This window comes from Oncorhynchus tshawytscha, linkage group LG23 (assembly GCF_018296145.1).
Source record: "Oncorhynchus tshawytscha isolate Ot180627B linkage group LG23, Otsh_v2.0, whole genome shotgun sequence".
Lineage (NCBI taxonomy): Eukaryota > Metazoa > Chordata > Actinopteri > Salmoniformes > Salmonidae > Oncorhynchus > Oncorhynchus tshawytscha.
Window position 1 is genome coordinate 4,817,984 of NC_056451.1, and position 24,725 is coordinate 4,842,708.

The 24,725-nt window shown below is 43.4% G+C and overlaps 2 protein-coding genes across 4 annotated transcripts in view; one reads left to right on the top strand and one right to left on the bottom strand.

Moving 5' to 3' along the window:
- LOC112223126 (teashirt homolog 1) overlaps positions 1 to 18,729 on the bottom strand; it is a 40,984-nt gene extending 22,255 nt beyond the window's left edge. Inside the window, exons 1-2 of one of the 2 annotated variants that reach the window (XM_024386102.2) lie at positions 18,615 to 18,729; positions 16,289 to 16,856 (exon numbers count right to left, since the gene is read on the bottom strand). In XM_024386102.2, the coding sequence (XP_024241870.1) occupies positions 16,289 to 16,328 (40 nt within the window). In that variant the 5' untranslated portion in view covers positions 16,329 to 16,856; positions 18,615 to 18,729. Of the gene's footprint in view, positions 1 to 16,288; positions 16,857 to 17,013; positions 17,284 to 18,614 lie in introns of those variants that run through there. The other variant, XM_024386101.2, reaches the window with a different exon arrangement.
- On the top strand, positions 17,845 to 23,717 carry LOC112223127 (prostaglandin reductase 3). Of its 2 annotated transcripts, none has more exons than XM_024386103.2 (2): positions 17,845 to 18,454; positions 20,857 to 23,717. In XM_024386103.2, exons 1-2 carry the CDS (start codon positions 18,171 to 18,173, stop codon positions 21,782 to 21,784), a joined length of 1,212 nt encoding a protein of 403 aa, XP_024241871.1. In that variant the 5' UTR covers positions 17,845 to 18,170; the 3' UTR covers positions 21,785 to 23,717. The 2 variants fall into 2 exon arrangements, with proteins under 2 accessions (XP_024241871.1, XP_024241872.1); XM_024386104.2 differs by lacking the exon at positions 17,845 to 18,454 and adding an exon at positions 18,791 to 18,895.
- The last annotated feature ends 1,008 nt before the right edge of the window (positions 23,718 to 24,725 follow it).

Here is a 24,725-nt window from a genome sequence, read left to right on the forward strand (position 1 = left end):
ACGGAGAACAAGCTATGAAGGAAAAAGATAATGGTGATTTGGTGCAGGTACTGTACAGCCAACTAGTGGTGCAGGTACTGTACAGCCAACTAGTGGTGCAGGTACTGTACAGCCAACTAGTGGTGCAGGTACTATACAGCCAACTAGTGGTGCAGGTACTGTACAGCCAACTAGTGGTGCAGGTACTGTACAGCCAACTAGTGGTGCAGGTACTGTACAGCCAACTAGTGGTGCAGGTACTGTATAGCCAACTAGTGGTGCAGGTACTGTACAGCCAACTAGTGGTGCAGGTACTGTACAGCCAACTAGTGGTGCAGGTACTGTACAGCCAACTAGTGGTGCAGGTACTGTACAGCCAACTAGTGGTGCAGGTACTGTACAGCCAACTAGTGGTGCAGGTACTGTACAGCCAACTAGTGGTGCAGGTACTGTACAGCCAACTAGTGGTGCAGGTACTGTACAGCCAACTAGTGGTGCAGGGTACGGCCAACTAGTGGTGCAGGTACTGTACGGCCAACTAGTGGTGCAGGTACTATACGGCCAACTAGTGGTGCAGGTACTATACGGCCAACTAGTGGTGCAGGTACTGTACGGCCAACTAGTGGTGCAGGTACTGTACAGCCAACTAGTGGTGCAGGGTACAGCCAACTAGTGGTGCAGGTACTGTACAGCCAACTAGTGGTGCAGGTACTGTACAGCCAACTAGTGGTGCAGGTACTGTACAGCCAACTAGTGGTGCAGGTACTATACAGCCAACTAGTGGTGCAGGTACTGTACAGCCAACTAGTGGTGCAGGTACTGTACAGCCAACTAGTGGTGCAGGTACTGTACAGCCAACTAGTGGTGCAGGTACTGTACAGCCAACTAGTGGTGCAGGTACTGTACAGCCAACTAGTGGTGCAGGTACTGTACAGCCAACTAGTGGTGCAGGTACTAGTGTGCAGGTACTGTACAGCCAACTAGTGGTGCAGGTACTGTACAGCCAACTAGTGGTGCAGGTACTGTACAGCCAACTAGTGGTGCAGGTGGTACAGCCAACTAGTGGTGCAGGTACTGTACAGCCAACTAGTGGTGCAGGTACTGTACAGCCAACTAGTGGTGCAGGTACTGTACAGCCAACTAGTGGTGCAGGTACTGTACAGCCAACTAGTGGTGCAGGTACTGTACAGCCAACTAGTGGTGCAGGTACTGTACAGCCAACTAGTGGTGCAGGTACTGTACAGCCAACTAGTGGTGCAGGTACTGTACAGCCAACTAGTGGTGCAGGTACTGTACAGCCAACTAGTGCAAAAATAATATTGTGATATTGTCAAAACGATACGATATATTGTCAAAAATAATATCCCGATAAATAACTATCGATTTTTTTCTCCCCCATCACAAGAGTGAACTATCTCTGACCTGTCGGAGGGGTCGTCACAGCCACACCACAGTGAATATCCCCCCGCCCGATGTAGCACGTCTTTTAACAGACGGACAAAAGCAAAGAATCTCTCACTTTTCTTCTCTCCCCTCCCACCAATGTCTTCCTTGTTCTAACTATCTAGCTGCCTGGCCCCCACCTCCCCCTCTCTCTCTCAGTCTGTCTGTTAGCCACCTAATGCTGCTCTGGGTCTGAACTTAATTATTAAACGGAGATGTCCACACTGCCTTTTTAGTTGTTCTCCTCTCCTCCTTCCAGCACCATAGAATATGATGCACCTACCACCAGGTCGCTGCTTCTACTGCTGCACCAGTCAAAATCGCTTTCCCTTTCCTACCCAAAAATGAAAAGGTACACAAGTTACATTTACGCAAAGTCATAAAGGTGCACGACTGAGGTTGTTATCAAGCTTTGCCACGGTGTGAGAGCAAACACGTCAATGAATCATAAACTAGGCTTTCAGGTTTTTTTCGGAGGGTTTTACAGATTAGAAAATGCCACTATCAAAAAGCCCTGAAAATGACACCAAACGAGTGTGAGAACTTGGAAGATGTGGAACAGTCGCCGGTTTAAAGGCATGTGCGCCCGTTTACACAAAGGGTTTGTCACATAACTGGCCTAGCATATGCTTCCTGTCGCCATACACTTCCATAGCATCACTCACAAGAGAGGGTTGCGATTCAACAAGGCCAGATGTAGTACTAGCCCTACTGTAAACACTATCTGCTATAGCTTAAGTTGCACTAACAAAGCATCAGAGAGAACCAAAGTAGCGCTGTGATATAGTGCAGCATTTTGACAGAGGCCCTCCCACACACCCCAATCTGTCTCTACGATAGAGGAAATGAGAAAGAAAGAGAGAGAGAGAGATACAGATGCAAAGAGAGAGAGAGAGAGATACAGATGCAAAGAGATACAGATGAGAGAGAGAGAGAGAGAGAGAGAGATGCAAGAGAGAGAGATGAGAGAGAGAGAGAGAGATACAGATGCAAAGAGAGAGAGAGAGAGAGAGAGAGATACAGATGCAAAGAGAGAGAGAGAGAGAGAGAGAGAGATACAGATGCAAAGAGAGAGAGAGAGAGAGAGAGATACAGATGCAAAGAGAGAGAGAGAGATACAGATGCAAAGAGAGAGAGAGAGAGAGAGAGAGATACAGATGCAAAGAGAGAGAGAGAGACAGATGCAAAGAGAGAGAGAGAGACAGATGCAAAAGAGAGAGAGAGAGAGAGAGAGAGAGAGAGAGAAAGAGAGAGAGAGAGAGAGAGAGAGAGAGAGATGAGAGATGCAAAGAGAGAGAGAGAGAGAGAGAGATGCAAAGAGAGAGAGAGAGAGAGAGAAGAGAGAGAGAGAGTGAGAGATGCAAAGAGAGAAAGAGAGAGAGAAAGAGAGAGAGAGATGCAAAGATTGAGAGATGCATAAATAACAGAGAAAGAGATACATAAACAACAGAGAGAGAGAGAAAGAGTGAGAGAGAGATGCATAAATAACAGAGAAAGAGATACATAAACAACAGAGAGAGAGACAGAGTGAGAGAGAGATGCATAAATAACAGAAAGATAGGAGAGAGAGAGAGAGAGCAGACACCTAAGCCCTGTCTGGTGCTCCGTGTCTCTGCCACACCAGGGTGAGTGTGTTTATTGATTCAGGAGGCGCCTGGTGATGGTGTTCTAACCCTGTTGGGGAGGCCGGTGGGGGTAGAAGGGGGGTAGGGGTGAGGCGTTTGGTAGTGCTGCTAACCCCAAGGACCTCACTGGGGGATGACAGCCTGGGTAGGAGATAATCACTCTGTCAAACAACTCCGGCAACAGCAGGTAACGAGTGACACACAACAAACACACACACAGACGTAAACACACGGACGCACAGAAACACACACACACGGACCTAAACAAACACATACCAAAACGAGATACTGGGAGACGATGTTGTAGACCAGAACAAGAGACAAAAAAAAACAAAAGTAACATAAGTAGTTACTAGTATGTTAGTGACTACAGCGAAGAATGATGTGGGAGGGAGGGGGGCAGGCAGGGCCAAACCATGCTTAGCACTAGTAACAGTGCTCTAAGCCTTGAACAACAACAGCAACAGCCCCCTGAGGAGTTACAGTGAGACACACACACTCCACAGCTGAGTACAGGCAGGACCCCTGTGTGTGTGTGTGTGTGTGTGTAGTGCAGTGTTGGGAAGACAGAAAACATTACAGGGCCTTTTTTGGCACCAGGCGAAGCGAGGAGAGCGAAGGGGTGAGGAAAGAGAGAGAACGGCGGGGGCGGAGTGGAGACGTAGAGGGGGGCGTTGGAATGAACTCTCTCAGGCTTTGTGGTGCACGTTTCCCAAGGCCCCGGCCTGGCCCCTTTGATAAATGACACATGTCATTCTGTCAGCCCGTGACACTGCAGCTGGGAGGCCCTGTGATGTATGGCTCTGCTGAAAAAGGAAATCAACTTCTTTCCCTCCTCTCTCTCTCTCTCTACCTCTCTCTTGTCCTGGGCCGAGTGCATGTTCTTTTTTTTTATGAGGATTTAGGTTCTTTAGCCCAGTAAGCCCCCTCCTTTCTCCCCCCGCTCGTCTCCCTTCTCTCTTTCCCTGACACAGGCATGCTCAGAGACAGCTAGCTTGGGGCCTGGTTTGGTTCTCACTCACACAATGACACAGCTTATAATGATGTACTAATCTAGTAACTCAAGGAAGGGCACTGCAGCATCTGAGGTGAATTGAAGATTTATGACAGTGAGGAAGTAAACAAGGTATGAACATAGCGGGGCCTTAGCACATTCCGGTTATTCAGGATGACTGTCTCCCTACTGGGTCATCTGTCGTGCATCTGTCTATGTAAAGGACAACGCTGTAATGAACATGTTCCCACAGAATGAATATACACCGCATGCAATAACTAATAGCTCTGTGTATCTGTTTGACGATCACAGTCCAAAATAGTTTGGGGGGGGTGATGAGATGACATTTCGTAGAGAAATCGAGCACAGCCAATTAAGAGCTCTGTGAGACATGGCCGACCCTCCCTTCCTATTAGATTAGCCTATCACAGCACCCCACTGACCCTTTGACTGCGTACGCCGCCCACACAGCAGCATGTGAGGCAACTCTCCCTCCCTCCCTCTCTATCTCTCGCTCTCTAAAGGCTGACCTGTTATCAGTTCTCAGGAGATTTGACAGCCAACAAACCCCATAGTTTGAATCAGCTGTGACAGAGGAAATGTTTGAGTGTCACCTCTCAATCGTCATGCCCAAAAGCCAGTACAGAAAAACTAAGTGGGTGGGAATAAACTTAAAATATTGACTGATTCAGGATCAGTAGTTCAGGACATACCATCCAACCATGTGGTTGACTGAAAACAAAGACAGCCAGATAATGCAGAGGGATCCTTTGACATCCTTCCTGAATGATGAGGTAGAGTGAGAAGAGACTGATAAGAGATCAGTTAGTGTGTCTTGTCAGAAATGTCAGGAATGAGGAATAGGAGAGGACCAGATTACAGGCACCAACACAGGGTATTCATCAACACGGATTCCACACATTATTGGTCCACTGAACCACTACAACATTAAAAGAGTTCACAATGTGTTGCTATGGGGACCAGCTACTTTGACTGAGGGGGGAGGGAGAGAGAGAGAATAGATAGTCTAAAGCACACACAGAGAGAGAGAGAGAGAGAGAGAGAGAGAGAGAGAGAATAGATAGTCTAAAGCACACACAGAGAGAGAGAGAGAGAGAGAGAGAGAGAATAGATAGTTAAAGCACACACACACACACACAGAGAGAGAGAATAGATAGTCTAAAGCACACACACAGAGAGAGAGAGAGAGAATAGATAGTCTAAAGCACACACACACAGAGAGAAAGAGAGAGAATAGATAGTCTAAAGCACACACACACACACACAGAGAGAGAATAGATAGTCTAAAGCACACACACACACAGAGAGAGAGAGAATAGATAGTTAAAGCACACACACACAGAGAGAAAGAGAGAGAGAGAGAGAATAGATAGTTAAAGCACACACACAGAGAGAAAGAGAGACAGAGAGGGCAAACAAAAACAAGAGTCGTCTAGTGAGAGGGCCCGGGCGGCCACCTTGGGGGTCGTGACCCACGGATGACCCCGTCAGATGTGCACTCTGGCTGGGTGCTAGCAGGGAGAGGGGCGGGAAAACAAGGCATCATTAGGGCTGAGTGATGAGCCCCTTGCCATGTTTGACCTCCTCCTTCAGTGACTATGGGGCTGCAACGCTCCACCACAGGACCGACACTGCATTTATAAATACCCGAGGGCCTTCACACACACACACACACACAGGCGCGCGCACACACACACAGAGAGCGAGAGAGACACACACACACACAGAGGGAGAGAGAAAATCAAACAATGCCTAAGCACACAAACACAATTCCTGAGCAACACTACTGAGACTGACCCCACACACCCATAGCAGCACTGCTAACAGCATAGCATGCCTGTGTGACCCGTCGCATATCGGCTGTTTTACCATGAGGCACAAACACTGACCGACCCTACAAACACTGTTGCCTTTAGCTAGCATAACGTCATTCATACGTCCAGTGTGTTGCGGTTACAAACACACTGAGGCAATTGTTAACATTTTGTTTTTGTTTAGTTGGGGGGGGGTTCACTTTTAATTACTGAAGAGGAAGTGGAAAGGAAAAGAAAATAGAGAAAAAAATGAAACAAAAAGGCCAGTGTATGCTAGTCGCACAGTTCAGAGTGCGTATATAAGCGACTGTACAGGGGCAGGTCGCGAAACGACACAGTCCACAGTGTTGGACTCCTCGGTTGATCATGAGAGGCTAAGCAGAACCCTAAATACACATACAGTGGGGCAAAAAGTATTTAGTCAGCCACCAATTGTGCAAGTTCTCCCACTTAAAAATATGAGAGAGGCCTGTAATTTTCATCATAGGTACACTTCAACTATGACAGACAAAATTTGAAAAAGAAATCCAGAAAATCACATTGTAGGATTTTTCATGAATTTATTTGCAAATTATGGTGGAAAATAAGTATTTGGTCAATAACAAATGTTTATCTCAATACTTTGTTATATACCCTTTGTTGGCAATGACAAGGGTCAAACGTTTTCTGTAAGTCTTCACAAGGTTTTCACACACTGTTGCTGGTATTTTGGCCCATTCCTCCATGCAGATCTCCTCTAGAGCAGTGATGTTTTAGGGCTGTTGCTGGGCAGCACAGACTTTCAACTCCCTCCAAAGATTTTCTATGGAGTTGAGATCTGGAGACTGGCTAGGTCACTCCAGGACCTTGAAATGCTTCTTACGAAGCCACTCCATCGTTGCCCGGGTGGTGTGTTTGGGATCATTGTCATGCTGAAAGACCCAGCCACGTTTCATATTCAATACCCTTGCTGATGGAAGGAGGTTTTCGCTCAAAATCTCACGATACATGGCCCCATTCATTCTTTCCTTTACATGGATCAGTCGTCCTGGTCCCTTTGCAGAAAAACAGCCCCAAAGCATGATGTTTCCACCCCCATGCTTCACAGTAGGTATGGTGTTCTTTGGATGCAACTCAGCATTCTTTGTCCTCCAAACACGACAAGTTGAGTTTTTACCAAAAAGTTCTATTTTGGTTTGATCTGACCATATGACATTCTCCCAATCTTCTTCTGGATCATCCAAATGCTCTCTAGCAAACTTCAGACGGGCCTGGACATGTACTGGCTTAAGCAGGGGGACACGTCTGGCACTGCAGGATTTGAGTCCCTGGCGACGTAGTGTGTTACTGATGGTAGGCTTTGTTACTTTGGTCCCAGCTCTCTGCAGGTCATTCACTAGGTCCCCCCGTGTGGTTCTGGGATTTTTGCTCACCGTTCTTGTGATCATTTTGACCCCACGGGGTGAGATCTTGCGTAGAGCCCCAGATCGAGGGAGATTATCAGTGGTCTTGTATGTCTTCCATTTCCTAATAATTGCTCCCACAGTTGATTTCTTCAAACCAAGCTGCTTACCTATTGCAGATTCAGTCTTCCCAGCCTGGTGCAGGTCTACAATTTTGTTTCTGGTGTCCTTTGACAGCTCTTTGGTCTTGGCCATAGTGGAGTTTGGAGTGTGACTGTTTGAGGTTGTGGACAGGTGTATTTTATACTGATAACAAGTTTAAACAGGTGCCATTAATACAGGTAACGAGTGGAGGACAGAGGAGCCTCTTAAAGAAAAAGTTACAGGTCTGTGAGAGCCAGAAATCTTGCTTGTTTGTAGATGACCAAATACTTATTTTCCACCATAATAAAATAAATTCATTAAAAATCCTACAATGTGATTTTCCGGATTTCTTTCCCTCTTTTTGTCTGTCATAGTTGAAGTGTACCTATGATGAAAATTACCGGCCTCTCATCTTTTTAAGTGGGAGAACTTGCACAATTGGTGGCTGACTAAATACTTTTTGGCCCCACTGTAATTGGCCCAGCGTTGCTGAAAGTCCTAGCAATAGAAATAGACTGATTTGAGTCAAAGTGCCTTAGTTTGAGGGGCTTCATCCCGTCTAGTAATTCTATTTCTGTGGTTCCCGGTACCTCTGCTCGCTGAGCCTCCGTACGCTGTGTGTTTGCCTCAATGAATCATCCCAGTGGTTATACTGTGGTAATAATAAAACAATCTCCATGATCACACACACAAACAACATTTCAAATTGCTATCATCCATCTCACCTACCCCTTTAAGAGCAGGGGGGGGGGTTGTACCTCGCACCCTCCCCTGCCTAGGCTGGCCGCTGGAAAAGATGATGGTAAAAAAATATATGTGACTCTGCTGCCAAACGGGTAACGGCGCCGGGCAAGGGGATCAATGCATGGCAGACCGCCGCGACGTGAGCTGCTATGTAAAACACTGCCTTAAGTCAGCCGCATCCGGTTAATATTTAATCCCTCCATCCATCTCGGCGCGAAGCGCTGCTTCCCTTTAGCTCTGCCGCTTACTTTGATTACACACAACCGTTTGGGGGAGTGATAAGAGAGAGCACATCCGATTTGCATGGGGATGGAATATGGAATAAAACGCAAGTTTGATAATAGCTTGGAGCAGTCTGGGGCCAGTGTGAGAAATGGGAGGGGGGGAGAGAGAGAGAGAGAGAGAGAGAGAGAAGGGGAAGGCCTGAGGAGGAAAAGGTGAAGCACAGGGGCTATAAAAAGCTAGCATTTCACTTGGAGGGAAGCCTTATTTAAAACAACGAGATATGCAAATACAACAGAATGGAAAAATAACACTGATAGTATCGTCTCTTTACCAGTTATTTTTTTTTTATGGCAAATGATTTCTAGGGAGGAATTTCCTAAGAAACAACTCCCACGTGAGCATGTAAATCTCCATAACTGAATATTCCCAGAGTTCTCAGCTCTCTTCTAATACTTCTCTTCTGTCACCGATTGTCTATTCCATGAAGGCTGTTTATAAATGGTTTTAGCATATTAATATTCTATATCCCATACTAGGTGTTTAACTGGTTTGATAATACTATGTAATATGTATGTGATACATAATCACTCTCTCAACGAAAGTGTATGAGACTGTGTTGTGATCAAATGTATTTCTGTTGGAGAAACAATCATTCAGAATGTAGTAGATGTGGTACAATACAAAATGACATTCACACACCTACAGTCATACTGTTCAGCTCCCACTTTTATCTATGTTCTCCTCTCACACACGCAGGCAAACACACACACACACACACCTCCAGCTAAACTATCCCAATGACACACTTCTCTGCAACCCCTACTGCAAGAGCTGAGCATAGTCAGTGAAGAGGGCATTTTACCAGTCATGCCGATGACATCATTTCCTACAACTCCCAGCAACGCCCTCAGTAATGATGTGGTGGAAGCAGTATGGGTCTCAGAATGACTTCCTCCCTACCTGTCTTTCAAACATCCAACTACTGTACACTCACACTCAACTAAACTCCTGCCAACAGTTGGGAGAAAATCTGTTTCTTTTACTTTATTTTTTCTACACACACACACACACACACACACAAACCATAGTGAAATGGATTGGGACGAGCAGTGGGGTGTGTGTTAGATGTGAGTTAAAGCATCATTTAGGGAGGAAGTAAGCCTCCACGACTGCCAATGACAAGTGTTCATTTTCTCACTCATTGAACAGAGCTAGCCACTTTACAATGTGTGCGACTGTGAGATTAGCCTGTCCTGAAATAGAGAGAGGGGGTGGAGTGGGAGAGGGGGGTTAATGAAATAGATGGCGAGGAGGTTTGGCCGCTCTGTCAGAGGGAAGGTTTGCCAGTCTGACTTTGGCCTCACAGGTACTCCACACAGGATAGAGGCCACCCGGCCCGACACATATCCCTCAACACACCCCTCTCCCAACTACATTGGTGAGGTCTGGTGAAGAGGAGGATCATGGGAAGTCCTTATCTCTGGCTAACATCACCCATCGGGTGCCACAGCCCTCCACGGACCGAAGGGCGCAATAATTACAAATACAGCACTTTATCGATTGGCACGCTCGACACTGCCCCTTGTTTTCGGGGGTCTACTGCTAGGGGGGCTAACCAAAGTGACACGGGTAAAGTGTTATTTCTTTCACACGCCGACAGCTGGGCGAGAGAGGAGGGGTCGCCCTGGCCCACTCCACCCGGCAGTAATTCTTAATTGACACCTGTCAGGATAATGGCGGCAGTCACAGCTGCTGCAGGAGAATTTGTCCATCGTCCCGTTCATCTGTCAGCTTTGATACCCGTCCTGTGGAACTGCCCCCCTCCAGCCCTGTTGCTGCCTGCCTAGCTAGTAGCTATCCCCTCTTCTTCTTTCCTCTCCTCCTCACCCCCTTGTCTTTCGTTCTTTCGCTCCCCTGCGTTTTGCCGCCGATCTACATACTGCTTTGTTTTTAAAAGTTTTTTTAAAAGTTTTTTTTTTAAGGCTATCTTAAGGGGGTTTGAGTACTGCCCTCTCACATACTCTAAACAACAGAATGGAGACACCAGAGTGCTACAACGACTACCTTTGGTATCAGCATGTATTCCATCAAAACACACACACACACAACAGCACACGCATGTTCCTATTCAGAGGTTTCGGAGAGCTTTGATATTGGGAAAAGAGTAGAAGACACAATGAGAGAGAGGTATTTGAGCTAGTAAGATAGGGGGGGGTGTGAGGGATACATGTTAGGAAGAGGGAGGGGGCAAGAAAGACAGGGGGAGAGAGATAAGATGGACGTGAGAGAAACAGAAAGAGGGAGGAGGATGAGCGCGAGGGTGTCCCTGGGTAGGGATCGGCTCCTCTGTAGTAGGCCCATCTCGTTTGTCTGTTTGTTTGTTGGCATCAAAGCACGTGCCTCCCGTTCTCCGTGCTCGTCCCCTGCTAACTGATGTAATGAGTGGGTAAGCTACATGTTTTTCTGCGCCGAGAAATTCAAATACTTATTAGACAAAATATTCTGTAATTGCTCATCTTTTATTGATGGCAGAAACATGTTCAATTTGGCTGGTACAGACATCCCATAGCACTGCCAAGCCTCTCGAGGAGGAACACTACCGCTGATCAAGAGAACAAATGTACTCACTGGAAATAGAATACTTTACTTAACTACATTTTCATGTTATTGACTTCTCTCAAATTATGGACCGAATAAAGCGGCAACAATTTTACAATAATTTGCTGTTAAAACCACCTAGACCCGCTGTAACTACTATACGGAATACAATAAGCCTACTCAGCATTAAACACTATCTACGGAATAACGTATGTAACAAAACCTGACTTTAACATCAAAAGAAAACACAAACTCACTTAAATATTTTTTAGTACAGTTACTGTTGCTGCATTTACTCTCGTTCTCAATCCAATTAAAGTTCCATACAAATAACATGACTACAATACTTTCATGTAAAATAAAATAAAAAGTAGTAAAACTATAATAACGGTGACCAAGCAAACCGAGAGGACTGGACTAGTGAATCCAATCCCAGAGGGTTGCCTTCTTCTCTATGTTTGACGTTATTTTCTTTTCTGTCCCACAACCCCACTCCGAGAGACATTTTGCTCCCGAGCCACAAAGCACATCTGGCTGCTTTAATGATACGATTTCCCATCATACTAAGCCACCCCCATTATGACCTCCCACCGTGCCACAGTGTGTTTGTGTGTGTGTGTGTGTGTGTGTGTGTGTGTGTGTGTGTGTGTGTGTCTACAGTGCAGAGAGGGCGACACTCTTCTGATGGTAGCTTCGTGCCCCGAGGGCAGCTTAGTGAAAGAATGAGAAAGAAAGAGAAAGATAAGACGAGCTTAAACATTATATGAAATGTATCCTTAGCTTCACACATACAGTACTGGATGCGTACAAAAAAATATATGTATGGTTGTATGGCTTAAACACTTACAAAAAATATTCCCAAAGGCACCTACTCTCATATTCCTTATATCTGAAATATAGTTGTGACTACTAAACACACACACACACACACACAACTCCAGCTATGGCAGTAGAGGTTGGGCGACTGAAGGCATTAAAAAAAAAAAAAAGAGCTGAGCATGTTTGACCTTTGACTGGCTCAATTCCCAGATGCAAATTTAACTATTAGTCTCAGAGGGTGGCAGAAGAGCAAAACTGGCTATCGACGAAAGAAATCGATGCCACCTGCTAACGACACAGGCGCTCCAATTAAAGTAACCTCTGGTGAAGCAGAGAAGAGAGCCTGACCGCCAAACACACACTCAGGGTACTGTTACACACACACACACACACAGCACAGAAACCCCCCCTACTGTATATCACTGTACATTAGTGATACGTATGTGACGTTTGTGTGTCCTAGTTAGCTTGGAGTCCTTGTGTTACTCATATGGTAAACAGAGTGTCAATGTACTGCCCTCTCACATACTCTAAAACGCAGGGCCCAACAGAAGGGAGACGCTAGAGTGCTACAACGACTACTCTTGTAGCACTCTAGCATCAGCATTTATTCCACCAAAACACACACAACAGCACACACATGTTCCTATTAAGAGGCATTTAGATATATCTTTGCACTCACAAATGTCCTATTCACATTTCCTTAGAAACGTTAGATGTGGGCGAAAACACACAATTCTAACGACGACAAACGTTGATGTCTCGGTCGACTTCAGAGAAAGCGTGTGAAACATTAAATCGCTTAACATTTCCTTGACCTTGACTAAATAGTCCACTACATTTGCACGCACCTCCAAAAACAAATCTTTATGTTCTCCGGGCTTACAGATTAATATCATTTTCAGATTACTCCCAAAATATATTTTTGGCAGACAACTACAGGGAAATAAAATGGAAAAAATACACCTCGTGTAAGACGGTCCTCCTCAGGCCGTTGATTTAAGAGTGGGCCACATAAATCTCGGCATGCTGATTATTTCGAGGGCAGAATATCACGTAACAGCATCGTCAAGTTAGAGCACAAAGGTCGTTGTGTAATCTTAGCAACCCCGGTGCATGCTAAACCATTTATCCCAGGGCACTGGGCTTCTTTACCCACTCCAAATATACTGGGAGATTTTTTTTTTACCAGGTTTCTAGAATGGCCCCTAAACACAAGAGCGGAAGAGATACATTTTCCACACATTAAGACTAGGGCTGTACGTGGTTTAGACATGAAGACATGAAAAGGTGTTGTGTGTGTGTGTGTGTGTGTCTCTCCCTCACTGTGCTGCTTCAAAACGTTTACACAATGTACCATCAAATGTACCATCAAATAAAAGCGATACTTTGCATACTAGAATTATGTTGCATAAACATATTAACGTACTATTATCATTTCATTTTACACTGACCAAATTTTGTACAAAAAAATAAAAATAGGCCCCACCCAAAAAATGTTCTGGAAAACTTAGCTACATTTCCTGCATTTATAAACCTTCACAAACCCTCAAAACGACCATTGTTCTTCTTACGCACAGTAACAATCATATGCGATATTAAGAAAGACAATTGCAGGAGTATGACGGTTATTAGACTATATAAAAAGAGAAACATAAACATTGCCCCGCCATTTGATACAGGAGTGTAGCCTCCATGTGACGACGCAGCTGATTTTGGTTCGGTGCGTCTGGCCTTTATTGCGTCGTTAAAGGCGGAGGATTAGGGAGGTCATTAAAGAGGCATTGTCTCCTCCGACATGATTAGTCAGGTAGCAAAGTCCATTTGTCACCTGCACGAGCAAATTGAGTTGATACTGCACTAGGGGCTATGGGGACTGTATAATATCAACTTGATTACATCAAGGCAGCTGCGGACTTGACACCTTACTGAATTTGTCAGCATTAATCGTTAGGGCCCGTCACAAATCCATCAGGTTTACAGATAATTAGGGGCCTTCTCTAATGAAGCCCAGAGAAGCAACCTTACCTTTTCTCTCGGATAATGAAGAAGCCTCTATCCCAGGGAAAGAGATGTTTTTTCTCCCCAGACTACTAGCTCTGACTGGCTGAGACACACAACCTTCCAATTTAATGAAAGACAACGTCACTCTTCTCTCTTTCTTTTTTACATCGTTCCTGTCCTCATCACCATCAACTGATACTGATATTCAAGGACAAAATGAGACCTCAAATAAAGTAACACATATACACACTCTTACCAACTGCCTTAAATACTCTGTAGGATACAAACCGTAGCTCATCTTAACCTTAAATGACAGGATATCTGAAATAAGAGGAGTAGATATTGTGGTTTTCCCGTGACACTACGTATACTGTATATCAGGGAAAGGCCTTTTGTACGGCTATGGCCCAATTTACAACCGTTAGAAGTTCTCACACACACACAAACAAACCCACACAGAACGTAAAAGACCCTATATTAAATGTCGCTCTATTCTAACCCCTGACACTAGTGAAACATAAATACAAATAACATTTGTCCAGACATGTCTCCTCGTGGTGCTCCGTTCAGCCATCCTCTATAATGTCCAGTCCTGTACCCCTGGGGTTCCACATTTGTTTTGGTTGAACCTGGCGTCAACCCTCTCAGTGAAAATATAACTCACAACAACCTCTTTTCCCCGATGATCGCTCGAGTGCTCATTCTCTAAACCTCTATTACCATGGTACTACCATGGCGATACTACCTCGACTCTCCCTCTCTATTTCCTTATAGGCTACAGAGTACAAGGCATGGTTCAGTAGCTACTAGCTAGCATTGAAACACTGGACCATCATGCTTTAGTTGAGCGTGTGTCTGTATTTGTGTTAAAGGGGAGGGTTGGAGGGTGCAGTTGTTTCCAACAAATGGTCATGATCATGACAGAATGGTAACACTCTCGTCTGCCAAGTTGTGATTGACCATTAAAGGCCATAATGTATAAGCCGGTCAATGACAGGCAAGCAGATCAATAGGACCATGTTGAGGGGTCAAGGTGATGGCATGTTTTCATGTAAGATCTGATCTGTTGGGAACAGCCTACATGCGATCCTATAGCCTGCTACCCAGCTTCTTCTTTTTTTTAATGTGATACAAGACAAGAGACGAATCAGATGCTACTCAACAGTAAGTATAAAGCATAAGATGGCTAGTCAACACTGTGTGTCAGAAGTGTATGAACTGTAGAGAGAAGTACTAGTTGAATAGTCTTCCCAGTCAATCCAGACTGACTCCCCGTCATTTGGCGCCTATTTAAAATGATAAACCTGCCGAGTTCAAAGTCTTCGCTGCCCGGGCCCTCCTGTTCGGTCCGCTTTACACCTCATATTTCAGAACCTCTTTAAAATTCTAGAACTGTCTTTTGTTCACTCCACTTGTTAGTGCCCAACTTCAAAGGATGCACCTCATTAGCACAGAGGTGGAAATCCCTGTCACTCATTTACATTTGTTTAAACCGGCTTGAAAAAGAGATGAGAGTCGAAATCCAAATCACTAGACCTCAACCTTGTGTTTCGACATCTGGTTTATCCGTGGTTGTTAGATAGTAAATACTACAGTCCTTGTGGATGTAGACATGGACTGCATTGGTAAAGTGTTCTGTAGGATGAGCGGAGGGTGTGCATTTGGATAAGAAGTGCAAACCTCTGTGTCTTTAACCCAGACCAGGGGGGGGCTACTGTTGGTAGGCTAATTCAGGTACCCTAATTAATTAGGATTTAGTCATTTCTGTGATCCTCAAAACACTTCCACCCCCCTCCCTCTTCCATTTCCTTTCTTTCTCTTTCTTCCCTCTAGTATTTTCTCTGGAAAACAATAAAGAGATAAGGATTTCCCTCCTTTTGAAAACTTTTTTCCTTCCCTTTTTTTAAGACAACCGGGGTTGTCCTTTGAGTGGCTAGATTCGTAAGGAGCATGCGTGTCTCCATGGAGAGATGTATTGATGTTTATCAGGGATGAATAGATCAAAGGCTGCCACATGACAGGCGATCAATCACGCATCAAATCAATGATGGCAATCCTCTAATAAAACCGAAAAGAAAGAAAACCGGCTCTGGCCAGTTTTTTCTCCCCCTCTTTCGGAGTCAATTATTCATTATTACTCGCTCTTTAACACTGCAATGGACCCCAATAGAAACTCTATCTCTAACGTTTCGTTTATCTAGCTACCTAAGTAGTCGACTTTTCTGGCAAGTTAACACATTAGGCCTATCGTGTCACTACAAAACGTACCGTGGTCTACTGAAATCATATGGCAATATAGAAAATAATAATAGTCAACTAATGAAGATGTGTTGAAGGTAAAAACTTATTTTTAGGCTATTACATATGCATAACAGGAGAAATGTAAAAGGGAAAAATAAAACATTTTTAGTGAATCAAAAATAAAAAGTCCAACATTTGATCTCCATTTAGTAAGCGATGGTGAAAATGAATGTGTGTGTGCGCGCCGGTGCTTACCTGCTGATCGCCTGGGCTCTTGCTGCTTTCTCCTCGGCATAGTGACCGTCACGTTCCACGGTACTTTTCATGCAGAAATCAAAACAATTAGTCTGTCAGTGGAGAAAAACCATCCCGAACCTTTTTTTTTTCGGGAAATAACCTTCAACAGTTTTTTCTATTAGAATGGTTTGTTTCTTTTGTAATTGTGGGCTTATGCCAGACAACCTGAAACGGCCACAATGTAACTAAATATGTCCTTTAGAAATAGAAACAAATGACTGAAGATAAAGGACAAACGAAAAAAAAGGGTTTCTGTGATATCAAAACGATGCACGAATTTCGCCAGCTGAGAACATGTCTATCAAATAACATCTTTCCTCATCTCTGTGTGTCAGAAAGAGGCAGACATCGAAGCCAAGTTTCAGTCACTCCCCTGCTGCCATAGGGGGCTATATGACGGTGTTGGGGCTACTTTGTACCGCCTTCACTCCAAAATAAATAAACTCTGATGGTAAACAAATAAGTCCAGTGTGAGCGAACACCTTTGAAATGTATTTCCGTGGAAGGCTGCGCTTCAAACTCAGATCTGAAACAAAGCAGAATTGAGAGAAAATAGACAGGCATTAGATGGTTAATGTCAGTCCGTCACCACGCCACCTAGTCGGATCAAGCCTCGCCGTCAGCGGATACTTTTCTCCCCTCTCTAGTTTGAGCCGGGGTGGTAAGTTAGGGATTCTACTTACATTTCTAGTCGTGAAAATAATTATTATCAGCCGCCGATCAAGGAATGTGCAGGTGGTTGACGTGGTGAGGAGCCTGCGACTAAAGAGAAACAAACAAGGTGCAGGCATCCACCCTCGCGGAGAGAATTTTTCTTCTGTAAACTCCTGGGAGTGAACCGAGGTCTCGTCTGCTCCTCCGAGGAAAAAAATGAAAACGCAGGGAATCGAGAAGCGTTTCAGACAGTCTCAACTGATAGACAGACGCATCGAGTGGCTTTTCCTGCTTCATTTTTACTCCTCCCCTCGCGCTACAAGCGTCACCCTGACAGTAGAACCCACCTGTCAATCTTCTTAATTGTCTTGTTTTTCCTCTGATTAAAATGTAAATGACTTGACAAAGGAATGCTTGATTCAGTAGGCTAATATCAAAATGTTGCTTTGAAATATTGATCCATAAACTTCATGCGGAATGTTATTATGGCAATTAGTCAATTATTACAAAACTGTTACTAGGTTAGGCTATATTACTACAATTAGCTCATCATCATCATCATCATATGAAATAAACTCACAACAACTTTATTTTGCCTGACATAATGCTATCCTATGTCAAACCCAACATGGCAATGCTTTGGACTTGCATATTTTCGGAACATTCGGACTGAAGTTTCCTAATGTGAGAGCACCATAATTTACGCATGCTTGAGGAGAAAATATATCCTGCAGATAATAGCCTTTTTGACGGTGCTTGTTAATACCTTGAAGGGTTTTGGTTGGCACTGGCTGTATTGGCAATTCTTTGGATTTTTGTGTACAATCGTCGAGGATATGTTTGAGACTACGATTGATTTGTTTCACCTTTACTAGGAAGTGTGTCATGTCCAGGAAGGGGAGGGACTCCAAAGAATACAAGCCGCTACAGTGACAGCTGCTACAAGGTTGCGCCGTGCTATCGCCTAGTTATCATCAAGGCAAACATTCCAAAAGCACGCTATTGCGTGTCGATCTTATGCGACAAAACTGCGCTGGTAATATTGTTTTAATTGCAATGCATCATTGCATTGGCGTGGCCTACCCTGCTACGTGAAGAAAGCCTAGCATAGGCTAACGATAAGCATATTGATATCAATGCACAGCCAGTGCCCGTGAACTTTGTCACATAATCCCTCCCTGGTGCAATGTCCACCTCTTTCTTGTTGAGAAACGGTAAGAGGGTGTTTTCGGTAATCGGCGGGGGGTGCAGAGGAACCGATGCACTTTCTAGAGTTCATTTCGTATCGCGCCGCTTCATTATAGATTTGTCATACTCCACGCACTTCATGGATTTGAAAGGTTCCTCGATACCGAGCTCCATGAAAAAGCTGGTCGTAACGAAGCTTAGCCAGAATTTCAGAGACGCCGTTGCCTTGCAAACTGTTCCAGTCCCGACACCTGGCGACGGGGACTTGCTTGTCAGAAATCGGTAAGTTTTGGTTAGAAATTGGATACAGAAGGTTCACATTTTCCGCGGGTGCGTAGCCTGTACCCTATGGATAGACTATTCCAATATTTGGCACATTTTGGAGCCAATATCTTTGATACAATATTTGGTATTGTTTTCAAGTTATGAAAGGGTCTCTTACCTCGGTTAGAATAGCCTTATCCATCCCCATCGATATTAGTAGCTTACTTGCGACCATTTCAGGAGCGAGCAAAATACGTGAGAAATATATCCAAGTTCCGCCCCTACATTTGTCTATCAATCCATCTCGCTCTGTCCTGTCTCCTTACGTCACGAACCTGCAAACAGAAAGTCATTGGGGGGGATAGACTCGCACGAATAGATGAGGAGATGGAGAAACAGCTTTGCATGGCATTTGGGGCTGCGGCAGGATCATCATTTTCCGCTGCATAAAACCAATGCGTAAGACTCAATATATGTCTGTCTGATTCAAAGCAAGATATTTACAAATGTTGATTACATTAACAGGTTACTGTAACAGAGGAATGTAGGCTACTTAATCTAACCGGTTATTTACTACAATTTAAGTCAAAGATATATTCAAATACTGGTGTAGCCTATTAGAGCGTAGTTGATCAGTGAAATAAAGGCAGTGTCTTGCATTATGGTTGAGACCAAGGACATACTAGCATAATCTAAAGATCAAATAGCTTTTAACATTTGCAGAAATTGTCATATGTAGCCTAAAGCTTTTTCACAGGTTTATTTTGTGTGCGTAATTTCGTACGCGTAACCTAGAGAATAAATAAAAGTGGATTGTCTTGTATGTCATTTATAATTTGAAAATGTGGAACATTGAATTATAAATACCATTTTCAATGGAGAAATAATATCTCTCATCTTGGGAAAATGAAAGAACTGTTGATGCAGTGGTAGGTTATGTGCTTTGCCCTCTCTGCCTCGCTAAACTGTATGGCATCACAAATTGTTCTATATTTTAATGTAGGCCTATGCCCTTATACTTTCTTTTTGAACAATTCTTTGTTTGTTGTCTGTAATGAATCTCCATCATATGAGTTGGCCTGGCAAGTTACAACATTTAGCAGCAGGACCACAGCTGATGAATAGCTAACAACTAGGCCTCAAGCACCTTCAACTGAAAAAAGAAGTTAGTTATTCAGGCACCTTTCTTGATGTGGATTATTATTTATTTGTTAATAACTACATCAGAAAAGCCAATTCTATGGTCTCAATGTAGAGCTTGGGAATTAGCAGAAATATCTGTGATGCCGCATTTAGGCCAATGTCGGCCTTGTATTGTATAAGGCCTGCTTGGTTAAATTCTCTGAGGTGGGAAGACAGTTACACAACAGCCTACTGTAGTCAAAGGTCATTTAATTGCACATATAGCCTTCTTTTATGTATTATTGACCTGAATTTGCTTGACTAATTTTGAGCTTAAATTGAGATATGCATTAATATCATGTTTCAGTGACCGAGATTATTGTGCATTCAAAGTTGCACATTTTTAAATCAAGCATCTTTAAGAATATCAGCCCAGTTCATTTGAGTTTTGACCTGTGAACTTGCTCTTATTTAATGCATGGTGTTTCAGTACTGTTGGTCCATTATGAGAGATTCAGGTTCAAATATTTACTGGTACGGAATAATTCAGAAGGGCTGCAAAAGCAATTTGGAAAGTATAGTCAAACCTAGATGTTTTCTTTATGTTTTATTTAATTGGAGCCATGTATTTGTAACTAAACCGGGCTGTTACGTTTAAGTGCTAAAAATGCAAATATGACACAATGATAAGTCGCAACAAGGGTTCTTCTGGAGGATAGAAAATTATTTATTTATACATTTCTTTCACACAAGGGTTTTTTTCTCTCTCCATGTCATCAACTGAGATGAAAACAGTTTGTATTTATTTTTTCATGTCACGGCAAAGAAATATACCAGATTTAAAAGTGCAGTTTGTTCTTGTGTGTCTCTCAAGACAATGACTCGTGACATCATGCAATGTGTTTTGTGATACCAACCTCGTCCTGTCAGTGTAAGGTGGGTGTTTATTCCCTAGACAAATGGAATCATTGCCAAAACAAACCAATGTTTCCTTCCCAAACGATGTCGCAGATATTTCCTAGAGAATGGAAGTGAAATTGGAAGTGAAATCTTGACCTTCGCAGACAAGACTGTAGGAATTATGAAGTGCTCCTCTTATGTTATTATAACATGAGCTACTATCTTATTATTATCAAAATTCTGACTATATTATCATGTTATTATCAGAATTCCGACGGAAGAACATCACTAAAGTATCCTATACCGATGTTAATTGATTTTAATTCTATGTAACAATTGTTGCTCATTCTGAACTGTCATTCACGCATATTTATCCTTCTCTGTTCCATTTCATGCAGATTTGTTGGAATCAATGCCTCGGACATCAACTACTCAGCAGGCCGCTACGACCCTTCGGTGAAGCCACCGTTTGACGCCGGGTTCGAGGGCATTGGCGAGGTGGTCGGACTCGGCCTGAGTGCCAGCGCCCGCTACACCATTGGCGACACCGTGGCCTACTTTGCCGATGGGGCCTTTGCGGAGTACACGGTGATACCCATGATCAAGACCGTACCCGTACCCGCGGTGAAGCCAGAGTTCCTCACCCTGCTGTTAAGCGGTGCCACGGCCTATATCGCCATGAAGCGGCTTGGCGACCTGGTGAAGGGCGAGACGGTGCTGGTGACGGCCGCTGCCGGTGGCACAGGACAGTTTGCTGTGCAGTTCGCCAAACAGGCCGGCTGCCACGTTGTGGGCACCTGCTCCTCCAATGAGAAGGCTGGCTTCTTAAAGACCATTGGCTGCGACAGGCCCATCAACTACACGTCCGAGGACCTGAGCACCACGCTGCGCAAAGAGTACCCACAAGGCCTGGACGTAGTCTACGAGTCCATAGGTGGCAGAATGTTTGACATGGCGGTCAACAATCTGGCCAATAAGGGTAGGCTGATTGTGATCGGATTCATCTCAGCGTACCAAACGGCATCAGGGGTCCCAACTGTTAAAGGAGGAACTCTGCCCATGAAGCTGCTCCAGAAGTCAGCTAGCGTGAGGGGGTTCTTCCTACCTCACTTCCTGTCTGACTACAAGGAGGCGATGGGAAGCATGATGCAGATGTTTGCTAAAGGGAAGCTGGTGTGTGAAGTGGACTGTGGCGACATGGCCCCCGAGGGCCATTTCATGGGACTGGAGTCCGTCTTTAGGGCTGTGGACTACATGTATGCTGGGAAAAACGTGGGAAAGGTGGTGGTTGAGGTGACTCCACCCTCACTGGACAGCAAACTGTGATTTGCCTTAATGTGAATGCACTGGAATTCTCGAAGAAATCGAATGTATGTATGTACAATGAAAGGAACAATGAAAATACAGAATCTAATGCATGTATGTACATTGAAATGAACAATGTAAGTATATTTGTTGAAGGCAAATTACCCGAACTGTGACAATCTACAGTACTCTGAATTTAATATATTTTTGAACAGTTTATTTCACCTGAATATATTTAGATATTACTAAAATGTTGTTCTGTGAGAGAACAGTTCCTTGTTTAATGTTTTAATGATTAGCTTTACTTTATTCAATAGAAAGTCCCAATAAATGGGGATAATACTTGTAGAGGGAAGATTGCTGGTGTAACATCAGGTTATCTCAAGAAAATAATGCTGTACCCCTCTAGATCAAATGCCTCCCTCATTCTCGTGCTCTCTCACACACACACACTCACTTGTTTCTTTGCTCTGTGCTCAAGACTAGAGCTAACTAAAATGTAATCATATTAACGTTTGTGTTGACATATTAACGTTTGTGTAACTAGACCCATGTCTGCTTTGACTGTCCACAGCTTACGCATGATTACTGCACTCCAGACAATGTACCAGCATATCAGCTGAACTTGTCCCTCTGTTTACACAGCTGAGGACAATATTGCATAATGATCACATTTCGTGTTACCAGTTTAAACCTCTGTCATTCTTTTGGAATATAGGCCTAAGCATGCCCAGAGCAATTGACCCGTTTAGTCCCCCCCCAACCCACACACACACACACACACATACGTACAGCATGCATAAACAGATTACTCATTCATATAATTAATACATTATCTTAAATCAACAGAAAATATTGCACATTTCTCTGTATTGTAGGTGTACAGTAAGTTTTAAAATGGCTAATTTTGAGGAGTAATAACATGTAATTAACACTAACTAGATTACATTATTTATCTTACATTCTTGATTTTAGAATCACATTTTGTTGTGTTTTGTTTGAGTAAGATCTGTTAATACTTGTCAGAACTGAATGCAGCATCAGGTGTGCTTGGTATTTTATAGCATGTTTGTGGCTGATCGAAACAGCGTTCATATGATCCATCTTTCCATTCACATGCCCCAAGCTGACCATAATAAAAAAAAATATCCAGCTAACCAGAACTTGGGGTTGAAAATACCATTCGTTTTTCCCACAAGAAGCAGAAACCCACTTATATTGAATGTATTGTGGAATGCCCTCTGAGGTAGGCCTATGTTTTTCTTTCTTGTTTGTTACCGTGAGGATAAGGTTCCACTTGATGTTTTGCATTCTCTTTAAGCCAATTCACTAATTTCATTTTTTTTGTCATTTAAATATTGAACCCTTTTAAGCTAAATATCATGTTGTCACCTATATTAGAGGTGAGGGTAGATGGGAGACTAGGTGGGATACAATCGTCATGGAAAAATGCCTTATCTTATATTTTCCATATTAATTCTAAAACTATTTACAAGTTAATGTGGGGGTGTTATTCTGTGGCCTTTTTTTTAAGAAGTGAGAAAAGGTAATTAAAACATCTCTAAGACAATACGTTATGTATCAAGCCTAGGAACAAAAAAACAAACACCTGTTTCCACCTGGGAGGGACGTCTGTGTGTTCATGCACTGTGAACATGCAATATCCTCCTCCAGGTGGCCACTCAAAAAAGATCTCTGTGTGAAATACGTTACAGGTGTGACCCCAGCATGCAAAGCCTCTACCTTCGCCAGGCAGGCAGCTCAGGAAATCAGAAACATACCCACCAGCCTGAAGCCATTTGAACCTGCACCAGTGTGTGTCTCACACACACACACACACACACCCATATGTGTTCCAAGAGAGAAGTGGTCTGTGTAATGCATACAGTGTATTTTTGTAGATTGGTTCTTACTATCTTTAGTAAAAAAATAAAAAATAAAAAAATTAAGGTCCTCTTTGATTTCTACCCCTGTGTTAAATGTATAAATGAAATGATCCATCTCTGCACCCATCATTGTAAGTGTTTGATAACAGTGCCACTGTACAAGCATACATGACTATGAGCAACCTGAAAGCTATTGTTAAGGCGGACGCTCTTACCGCTCGTAAAATGTATGGTTCACGCCGTCATTGTAATGCAAGAGCACGCTCTCACACACTAGTCACACAAAGGTGAGAGGTGATACAAATGTTCACTTGAATTTACCGTGCTTGAGTACTATTGCGTGCATACTCTGGATAGAGGTACGGACTGTCAATGTGTATCTGTCTTCAATTACCAACCGAGGCCTCACTCTGGTCCTCCGGGGGCCCACCTGTAGCAGCCATGATTAGTGCGCATTCACAGTCCAATTAAAAGCACAGGACAACCTGGAGAAAACAACACACTCTCTTTAATTGGCTTGTAGCTGTTAGCAGGCTCTTAATAAACCATATAGACACATACCTGTTGTAGTCACCTTCTGAGGTACATGACAAATGTTGGTGGAGTGACAAACATGTTTTGGAAAAGTGTTGCGTTTCTCAACGTAGTTTGAGAATATTAGTTATTGTTTTTTTTATTGCTTAGACTATAGTTATGTTTTTTTCAGATACAGTATATTACATCCACCTTTAACCTGAGTATAGCCCTTAATTAAACCCTAAAAGTAAGATTGAAAATAGTATATGGTAAACGTGAAACAACCACAACAATTGTGAGAGAAAAGTTCAAATCTAAAATAAATGTCCAAAAGTGTCATGAATAGTTGTGATACTTGGTTTGCCAGAGATCTGTGCTTTGTGCATTTCGGATACACACGCAAAATGGGATCTGTGACCTTTTTACAGCTTTGCTTTCAATTCAATTGAACCATATAATTGTTGATTAAATGAATACATTGAAAAATCTGTCAACAGTTTAGTGAAATGCCAGTGTTGTAATACATCAAATCAATTTGATCAGCTGGGTACTCTATATAT

What these genes read in the sequence shown, in the direction of transcription:
- LOC112223127 (XM_024386103.2), top strand. Translation starts at nt 18,171, where the DNA reads ATGTCCACCTCTTTCTTGTTGAGAAACGGTAAGAGGGTGTTTTCGGTA. An exon ending in GACTTGCTTGTCAGAAATCG is followed by an intron (nt 18,455 to 20,856) that starts GTAAGTTTTGGT and finishes CATTTCATGCAG; the next exon opens with ATTTGTTGGAATCAATGCCT.